The sequence below is a fragment of the Chelmon rostratus genome, chromosome 4, assembly GCF_017976325.1.
Source record: "Chelmon rostratus isolate fCheRos1 chromosome 4, fCheRos1.pri, whole genome shotgun sequence".
Classification (NCBI taxonomy): domain Eukaryota; kingdom Metazoa; phylum Chordata; class Actinopteri; order Chaetodontiformes; family Chaetodontidae; genus Chelmon; species Chelmon rostratus.
In genome coordinates, this window is record NC_055661.1 from 11,398,275 (window position 1) to 11,408,094 (window position 9,820).

At 42.9% G+C, this 9,820-nt stretch overlaps 1 protein-coding gene across 4 annotated transcripts in view; it reads left to right on the forward strand.

The window, feature by feature from the left end:
- Window positions 1-8,932, forward strand: part of pde4ba (phosphodiesterase 4B, cAMP-specific a) — a 124,454-nt gene extending 115,522 nt beyond the window's left edge. For all 4 annotated transcript variants that reach the window (XM_041936049.1, XM_041936050.1, XM_041936051.1 and 1 more), the window contains 7 exons: window positions 2,284-2,567; window positions 2,685-2,849; window positions 3,559-3,658; window positions 3,772-3,926; window positions 4,042-4,164; window positions 4,753-4,935; window positions 5,053-8,932. In XM_041936049.1, the coding sequence (XP_041791983.1) occupies window positions 2,284-2,567; window positions 2,685-2,849; window positions 3,559-3,658; window positions 3,772-3,926; window positions 4,042-4,164; window positions 4,753-4,935; window positions 5,053-5,490 (1,448 nt within the window). In that variant the 3' untranslated portion in view covers window positions 5,491-8,932. The remainder of the gene's footprint in view (window positions 1-2,283; window positions 2,568-2,684; window positions 2,850-3,558; window positions 3,659-3,771; window positions 3,927-4,041; window positions 4,165-4,752; window positions 4,936-5,052) is intronic.
- Window positions 8,933-9,820: the final 888 nt, after the last annotated feature.

The following is a 9,820-nucleotide window of genomic DNA, read 5'->3' on the forward strand; positions in this document are numbered from 1 at the left end:
CATCACTGTCTTAATGCATCTTTGTGAGCAGGGACACCTAGTTGTCCCTCCACCTCTCCCCCTCCCCCCGTCGCTGCCCCGAGAATCCAGACAGAGATGACTATCGCTATGATAAAGAAATCAGGATTACCGTGCTAACCGTAGACAGAAAAAACAGCTGACATTAATGGAGAGTGGGGTAAAAACAGCTGGCTTGGTTTGGCCTCAGCTGACCAGTAGGACTGTTTAATCCTCGCATCCATTAAGATTAGCATCACATCAGTAATACACTTATTTCTGCTTTATATTATTTTTAGAAAAATATCCATTCAGCCTCAGAGAAATAACATTTTCCTGGCATATGCCTGGTTCTGCAGAGGTCATTCTTAGATCACTAGCAGGGCAAGTCCAAATTCAAATATCTGGTTTTTAAATTCTTCCGCTGACAGTCGTGCTCATGGAGCCTGGATAATTCCCATGACAAATAAAGATCCCGGGGTTTCTCATCGAGGGTGATTTCAGACCAGGTTTTCTGACTTTCCATTATGGATTGCTGGCTGACAGCATGCTGGCCATTCACGTGTGCCTTCCCCCTGCCACAGCTGTCCTCGCGACATAATTCTGTCATAATTCCCTTTGATCAGCCGGCAGCAGAACGCACCTAGTTTAGGGAAAATGCTGAGGGGAAAAAAATGTCCCCAAAAAGCACCCCCCACCTCCCCCACTGCATCTGCGTCTCTCAGAGAAAAGCAAATGGAGCGGGATGAAAAAGAATCCGATGAAATTGAAATAAACGTGGGAGGTGACGGAGGAGCGGGAAGGAGAAGGGAGAAAAAGAACAGCAAGAACAGAACAAGATACGACAGCTTCTTACTTTACTCAGTGCCTAAAACCAGACACAGCAAGAGACTGCTAAATGCTAAAGTGAGAAAAGTGAAGGAGGAGAATATAAGAGGGAATATCCATGTGACCAGCTGACACATTGCAGGCCAAACTGTGACAGAGAGAGTTAATCTGCTGGAATATGGAGATCAGTATCAGGATGACTGTGCTGAAGCAGTTTATCATATCAGGTCAACTGTGGAACAGAGTGCATGCCGTTTACTGTGTATTGCCACTTATGCACTGATGTAGACATGGGTGATAAGGCCGACACTGCGAACTTGTCTGTCTCACAATCTGATCTCTCAGGCACACATACAGGCCACACACACACACACACAAACACCACACCACAGTGGTGATAATGATGGCCTGTAATAAATTAGAGAGCAATATATTGCTCTTCCCCTTGTTTCCCACGCAGCACATGTCTGAGAGCGCTTAATTGCCCATTCTCAATTACCACTGGAGGACTGAAGAGAGAGCAAGAGACAGAGAGAAAAGCGGAGAAAACAGTGCAAGAGAGGGAGTGGGAGAGCATGAGAGTGAAAGTGATTATTTGAATTACAGCTGGTAATTGAATAACCCTCCACAGGGGAAGGCTGATAGGCCAGCGATGAGCTGAGTCGAGGCTTGATAGATGAGTGCACAGCTCACAAACATGCCGATAGCCGGTCCCTGCAGGATTTCATTCAATTCTTCTGTGATTGCGGTAAAGAAACTTGGCATGTTTTCTGCGTTTATTTTTGGACAAAGTGTGAAGCCTGGCGTATTATTTATAATTGCTTTTTCAAAGGAATGAGCCTTTCAGTTTTTATTCTTGGACTTATTATTCACTTTATTTGAGGCCAAACCAAATGTAGTTGAACAGACTGACAAAATAAAATAAACCAAGCATAAAAGTACCACTCTGTACTAAGTGATTTGATAAAGCTGTGAAAGATGCGGCAGCTTATTGAATGGCCGACTTCATGGAGCTGCCTTAACTGTGTAGAAGCCCCAGCTCTCACTCTGTCAATGGGCTGACCTATGAGAGTGAAAAGAACAGGAGATGAGATGTGAGCCACCTGCTGAGAGACGGGGGGGAAAAAACGCTGGGAGGGAGGGAGGGGGACAGAGACGAATGAACAGTAGGAGCTCAGAGAGAGACTGCAGGTGGAGGACAGGGAGCATGAATGAACAAATGAATGGACAGACAGATGATGAATAAATGAGTGAATCGATAAATCCCTGAGGAACTAACCGGCTGCAGGTGTTTCTATAGTGCACCTGTGTCCTCGGGCAGCCTGCAACTTGTCTTTTTTGAGAGGTAGATCACAACCCATGGGCTGTGCGAGGTTAAAGAGAAATTACAGCCGCGTCTTCCTCACAATGTCCACACATCTCTGAAAACAACCAATCTCTTATTCTCCCCTCCCTCAGACAAACAGAACGAAGTGGAGATCCCGTCGCCGACGTCCAAGACGCGAGAGAAGAAGAAGCAGCAGAAGCAACAGCTGATGACACAGATCAGCGGGGTCAAGAAGGTCTCCCACGGGCCCTCGCTCTCCAGCAGCAGCATCTCACGCTTCGGCGTCAAGACAGATAAAGAGGAGCTGCTGTCCAAGGAGCTGGAGGACCTCAACAAGTGGGGCCTGAACATCTTCACGGTTTCAGAGTATTCCCACAACCGGCCTCTTACCTGCATCATGTATGCCATCTTCCAGGTATGAACCACCTTTGCTTACTGTCCATAATGGTTAAAGCCTTCTACTTTTTTTTTTGTTTAATTACTAATATAGTTATCCACATTTATTCCTAATTATATTCTGATGTTCTTCCAGGAGCGAGACCTGTTAAAGACATTTAAGATCCCCATGGATACGTTTGTTGCCTACATGATGACGTTGGAAGATCACTATCATTCAGATGTGGCCTACCATAACAGCCTGCATGCCGCTGACGTAGCCCAATCCACACACATCCTGCTCTCCACTCCAGCCCTGGATGTAAGTTCTAATATAAAGTGAAATACTGCAGTCCCTCAGATCTGGCTCTTGTTTCATTATGTAATTGGCGTACATGTTTCAACCCTGGAGCTTGACAAATTTTCCCACATCTGACCTGAGCACCAGTGTGCAACCACAGAAATAAGGGGGGAAAAAAACAAAATTAGAGAAGTGAGCTCTTACATCACCCAATGTACCACTTTCCTGGATCGCCACACCGGCTTTGAAGAGCTCAGCATCCTTCCATTGAATCATCTTTTCCTCCCTCTCCACTTGCACCATTCTACTCAGAGAACTTCTCTTTTTCCTTTGTGCCTCATTTGTTAGATTTTTCCCGCATGCATTTTCTCACAGCTCTCCTTAAACTGGAGTAGCTGGTGAGACAGTCTCGCTATCTTTCATGTATGGAAACGAGCAGACACAGCGTTAGACTCGCTCACAGTGACGGTTTACAGGAAGGCAGCCAGCTAGCTTGCTCACAGAAACAGAAACAACCCCATCTCTTGAGTCAAATTAAGTTTAAAAATCTGATGGTAACTTGCAAATCCAGTCCGGAAGGTTGTCCTGTACAACCCTGGGTCTGTTATTCCTCACACAGCGCTCTGGAAATCAATAGTTAGTGAACAGATGCTATGCTGATGCTATTTTTATCCTCAGAAATAGTTTAATGTTCTTTTCCCCCTCCCCTCTCTTCCTTTCTCCTTCGCAGGCGGTCTTCACAGATCTTGAGATCCTAGCAGCCATTTTTGCTGCAGCTATCCATGATGTGGACCATCCTGGAGTATCAAACCAGTTCCTGATCAATACCAGTGAGTCAAAATGTTACTCAACACTAGACTAAGACATATCGTCTAAGACTAATTTGTTGCCATCTTTGAAAATATAAATATATATAAATTGGTGCTTTTTAACGCCTTGGCAGACTCTGAGCTGGCGTTGATGTACAACGATGAGTCTGTGCTGGAGAACCATCACTTGGCCGTGGGATTCAAGCTGCTGCAGGAGGACAACTGCGATATCTTCCAGAACCTCACTAAGAAGCAGCGACAGTCCCTGCGCAAGATGGTCATCGACATGGTAAGACATCGCCATTCACCTTCTCGTCTCTTTTAACGTCATCTCGAGTTAAATCGTAACCTGTCCACATGATCCCAAAGCTGAGGGCATTTTTTTTCCCCTCTCTTTCGTTCAGGTTTTGGCCACTGACATGTCCAAACACATGAGTCTGCTGGCTGACCTGAAGACGATGGTGGAGACTAAGAAGGTGACGAGCTCTGGAGTGCTGCTGCTGGACAATTACACCGACAGAATACAGGTAGATTCTGGTTTTTGCTTAACACACAACAATAAACTTACATTATATGGACTGTGAGTTTGGGATTGGACACGTTATAAGCCCTCCATCTCCCTTTTACCCGCTTTTAATAGCTCTAATCAATAGCCAGAGCTGGCAGAGGTTGCTCAGCCAATAATCATTAGCCGGCCTCCTACGTGGCTGACCTCTGCTCCCACCGTCACTTCTTTTCTCACTCCATCCATCTTCCTTCTCCATCCTTCCATCTAAAGATCTGTCTGGGATTTCTTCTTTTTTCACAACATAGAACATTATAGAATTAGCCTGAAAAAACAAAACAATGCAAAACAAATAATGTAGTGGGGAGGAAGAGCGGATTATGTCCAAGATTCCATTTAGAAGCAGAGTAAAAACCAACCACAGCATGTTTACACTACGGATGTTGCTTTTAAAGTAGAATTTAACCTGTTATCCAATGTTCACTTGTTCAAAATAATTAAACACTGCTGAATTTGGAGATTTTGAGGGGACATAGGAAAAACTGAAAACGATGAGCCCACTTCAGGGGACACAGGCATTTACTAAATTGCTGTTCTGTATTATTTATAGGTGCTGCGTAACATGGTGCACTGTGCTGACCTGAGCAACCCCACTAAGTCCCTGGAGCTGTATCGTCAGTGGACTGATCGGATAATGGAGGAGTTCTTCCACCAGGGAGACAGAGAGAGGGAGAGGGGAATGGAGATCAGCCCTATGTGTGACAAACACACAGCCTCGGTGGAGAAGAGCCAGGTACGCGATCGAGGACGCAGGAACTGCATTATGTACAAACACGGATGTATAATTTCACACATGTGCATCATTAAAGAAAGGATTTCAATTTCTGTTTGTCTCCTTACTCCTTTCCAGGTGGGCTTTATCGACTACATCGTGCACCCTCTGTGGGAGACCTGGGCTGATCTGGTCCACCCTGACGCCCAGGACATTTTGGACACGCTGGAGGACAACAGGAACTGGTACCAGAGCATGATCCCCCAGAGTCCCTCCCCGCCGTTCTACGACCAGGGCACGCACGGACACAGTGGAGGCGGTGGGGGGCAGGGAGGCGGAGGGGAGAAATTTCAGTTTGAGCTGACCTTGGAGGAGGAGGACTTGGATGGAATAGAGAAAGACGGCGAAGAGGAGGAAGAAGAGGAAGAGTTAGACGAGGAGGAGGACAGTCTAGGAGACACTCGTTCTCCTCCCCTGAATTATTTGGACGTTCAGGAGGACGAGGAGGGCGGCATGATGGAGCCCACGTCGGCAATCGAGATCGTGACACATGAGGCTTCACCCACAGACACATAGAGCTTCCACCACCGGGCTCACATGGTGATGTGAAAGTTTTTTTTGGAAGAAGAGGGGAGATCCTCTTGCAGATGTGCTTTTTAATAAGCCCACAGAAGCAAGGGCTTAGTTTCGTCCCGCACGGGGGCGTCTTGCACTTGGGTGTTTGAAGCCAGACACGGACGGGCAGTTTCAGTGAGGCGGCTTCAGAGTTCTCAGGAAATAATTACTGCGAACATTTTAGTCTTGATGGACAGGCGAGACCGAGGGTGGAACTTGAAGGATTCTGGCCAGTTTGGGAAATTGTTACTTTTCTTTTCTGGACTGGCATTAAATGGACATTGACACTACTGAGAGAAGTTTTGTACCTTAAGACTTTTTTACAGATATGATATGATCTAGAAGTAGCATAGAGTAAGATCTACTGATGGAGACACATTTGTATAGCAAGAGAAAGTGTTTACTTTTTTCCTGTACCATTTGTCAAAGGACTTTTGTGTGCCTTTTTTACTATTGTCTTTATAATAGTTTTTTATTTATTGAACACTCTAGTATGTCTGTGAAATGTTTTTTTTTTCTTATCTGACAGAGCAAAATCTTTTTTGTATGTTAAAAAGAGAACAGTCTTCCATGTATTGGGCAATAGAGAAATCCAAACAAACGTTGACAAACAACTCTCGGACAAACTCATCCAAATAGGGAAACATTAACGCCTACATCACACGCACATTTTGTCGCATCTGTTTTTCACTCTGAGCACAATGTTTTTCTTTTCATGTGGAATTCAAACGTGTGTGTTCGCTCATGGTTCGTGTTACGTGTTTAGTTTGTTGCTCTGCATGTCACATGTCAGTCAATGAATGTCACAGTCTCACTGAAATACATGACCTCTTTTCATACTCCATCTCTTTCTACATCATCTTTTATTCTTTGGAACGGTCTGCAGACCATTGGGGCGCTTCCAACATTTTCACACCAAAACTTTTAATGCAAAATCCTCATTGAGGATATGAAATCCAACACTTGCACCTATGTGGACAGATATTCCTGCCAAGCTTTCAGTAAAATGAATGCAACGTTTGATTTATAGGATTTTGTCATAATTTTTGCATCCATGGTTGTCGTGTAGGTATGAGATAGAGGTTAGTCCAGTTCAAACCATAATAACCTACCACTGGATAATGTCAGCAGAAAAAAGAGCAGGTCTGAAAACATACAGCTCAACGAACTGTTTAGATCTATGATAAAATCAGACATGAAGTCTGCCAAGGACGAAATGCACAACAGCAGTGAGTCTATTTTTAGCCCACAGGTATGCTGCAGTCTTAATAATCCTGTTAGTTGGAACGGGTCCTGACCCCAGACCCGTCTGATGTAACGCCCCCCTGCCCCTTTGCAATCAGGCCCAGACCAGATGATTAAAGGTGCTCTTAGAGCTGCCTGTCTGAAAGGCGCTCTCATACCCTCATCAGCGCCACTATTCACATGGTTTACAAACCCCTCTGGGCTCCACAGACACGACCCCAAAACAATCAGGCCGGCTATTTCTTCCTCACGATAAAATCCCTCAAGTGCAGCGTCTGCTCATTGACGTCAATTGAATTTTTTCCCTTCCCCCTCCGCTGTATCAGGTTTCCAGGACAGTGGGGTTATTAGGATTTGGCACAGATGGAATAACTGGATTCAGCATGGCAGACTGTACCCTTTTGAAAAAGAGGAATAATTAGGTGCTCTAGGTTTAAAACAAACTGTCTTTTTGTTTCTTCATTAATGCGATGGGGAATACGGATTGGAAATGGTTTGCAGACTTCATATTTCTGCTCCTGTGGCTTCCATGACTAATTTTTATGGATGTTCTACTAGCATCTCTCCATTTTCATATTGGTTTACTGATAAACTCAAAGGTACTTCATCTAACTTCACTCCAGCATGCTTAAGTGGCAATCGTTTGTGTGCAGTATATATATGTGTGGAAGGTTTTGTTTGTGTGTGTGTGTGTGTGTGTGTGTGTGTGTGTGTGTGTGTGTGTGTGTGTGTGTGTGTCTGTCTGAATGTGTTGACTTTGTCATCAGGCCTTACCCCCATCACTCCACACCTTTGTCTCTACTGTTTGTTGCTAGGAGCTCAAGTTGGTCCTTTTTGCTGTTTATAACAGTGTGTATTTATTCTATACTTTAAGCTTGTACATAAGAAATACTGGTTCAGTGTAAAATCTATTTTAATTTATATGCACTTGCATTACCTGAAAGTGGTGGTGTCTAATGTGTAGAAGACTCTGGATTAGAGTCTTTTTATATATGTATTATATATTGTTTTTATATACATATAAATATATATAAATATATCTAAGTATATATTCGCACAATGTTTTGAGTGCCCAGCAGAGCAGCAGCTAGAGACACGTTGTTGTTGTCACATGAGAACCTTATAACTCCAAAGTAACATTTAATCTTTTGATTTTACATAAAAGTTTAAATTGTGTTGTCTTTTTATGTAACGTCACCGACAAGAAAATGACAAACTCTATATTTAGCTTATTATGCATGAATATTAAACCAAAAATGCTCTCACTTCTGAATCATTTTGAATTCTTAATTACTATCATGGTATTTTTTTCAGACTTCTGAAAAATTGAGTTTTTGACTGTTAAATTTCATCTTAGTTACATTTCTTAAATGAAAGCCCAGATTCCACAGAGGACTTTGAATGCCCTCATTCTGCTTCTTAGATAATTTTTGTAGTTTTTGTAGCTACAAGGTTTTCATCTGACAGCAGCAATTTGGTAACCCAGAGGCGACATAGAGGACATGTTAAACTGCATAGGCTTGGATACAGGATACATACAAGCTAGCTAAGGAACCGAGAAGCTTAGTCAATGCTTGGCATCAGAGTACACAAATGGCTTATTTTCTCTCAGCGGTTTGTCACAACCTAAGCTTCTCCACCCAGCATTTGAATGCAGATTGCTGATACACGAGGCCAGATACAGGTTCGACTGACAAACACAAAGCGATTGTCTCCTTTTACACTTAGCGCACTTCATGTAAAAGTAGATAACACGGGGACGGTATTGGTAGCATGCTACAATACGCCCGGCACTGACGTGAATCTTTCTGAATTAACAACAAATCATGATCTTATGTGACTGATTGTGCTAATGTGTGAACTCTTTCTGACCAAACTTGTTAGCAGTTTTGAAATTCAAATTTGTCAGTATTAACATTGTTTATCTATGTTCAAGCTTTTTTGGTCATAGTTGTGTCCAAATGGTTAGCCAGATTTAGCACTATCTGCATGAGAGATGGTTTTTTTTTTTTAATTGTCAATAATATGTTCAAGTCCACCAGGTGTTGCAGGTGGGTTATTAAATGTTTCACACAATGTATGGTATTATATTGTATATTGTGTTCAAAAATAAATCTGAAATACTTTTTCTATTAAGTGATTAAAAGCAAAGCATGAATATATTTCTTCTGTTTCTGCTTTTTCCCCCCCTCATGGCCCAATTTTCTTAACTCTGTGTGTGAACAACAAATTGGGTCACAGTCGTGCTTCTGCTGGGTTCCAACATGTTTGTCATGTTTCATTAGGCTGTGTCCCAATACAAAACTGTATTAACGGAGCACCTGGGTCCTATGCTGAAAAAAGGCCTCCAGTATGTAAAACAGTATCAACAATAAGCTAAAATCCCTGCTAGTGGCCCCTGGGGGTCTGTGCTTCTGCTGACATGGAACCTGACCAAAAAGCTGTGAACAAATTTAGAATAAAACAACACTGCCATGCAAATGTCAAAACTGGAGAGGATATTAGACTGAATATAGAGACGCAATAGCAAAACTCCATTCAAAGTTTTTTCATCAAACATGTAAACAAGAGTCGCACAATAAATGCATAGACTTAGTGCTCTGGCTAATTTCATTATCAACTCATATGTCAACTATATTTCAATGAATCACCTACTAAGTCTCAGAAACATGAAAAAAATGCTCATCAGAAGGTCCCTGTCGATTTCCAGTTGCTTGTTGTGTCCGACAAAAAACCCAAAAGCCCAAAATACTCAGTTTACAATAATATAAAAAAGCAAGATACATTGACATTTCAGGACAACACAGATGATCTTACAGCTTTCCAATGAGCAGGAGAATGCTGTAGGAATGAGATATGACTCAGTGGTATGTTATTTGACAGGAATACTATCGGAGAGTCTGGGACTGGATTAATTAAATTGTGGTCCTGTCTTCAAAGTTTAAAGATCCCGTAGTTAGTCCACCACAGTCTATAGAACAAAGAATAAAGCCTGTGACGGTCAGCAGATCCTGGCCCGTCCTGTGAGAAAAAACCCATCAACCTC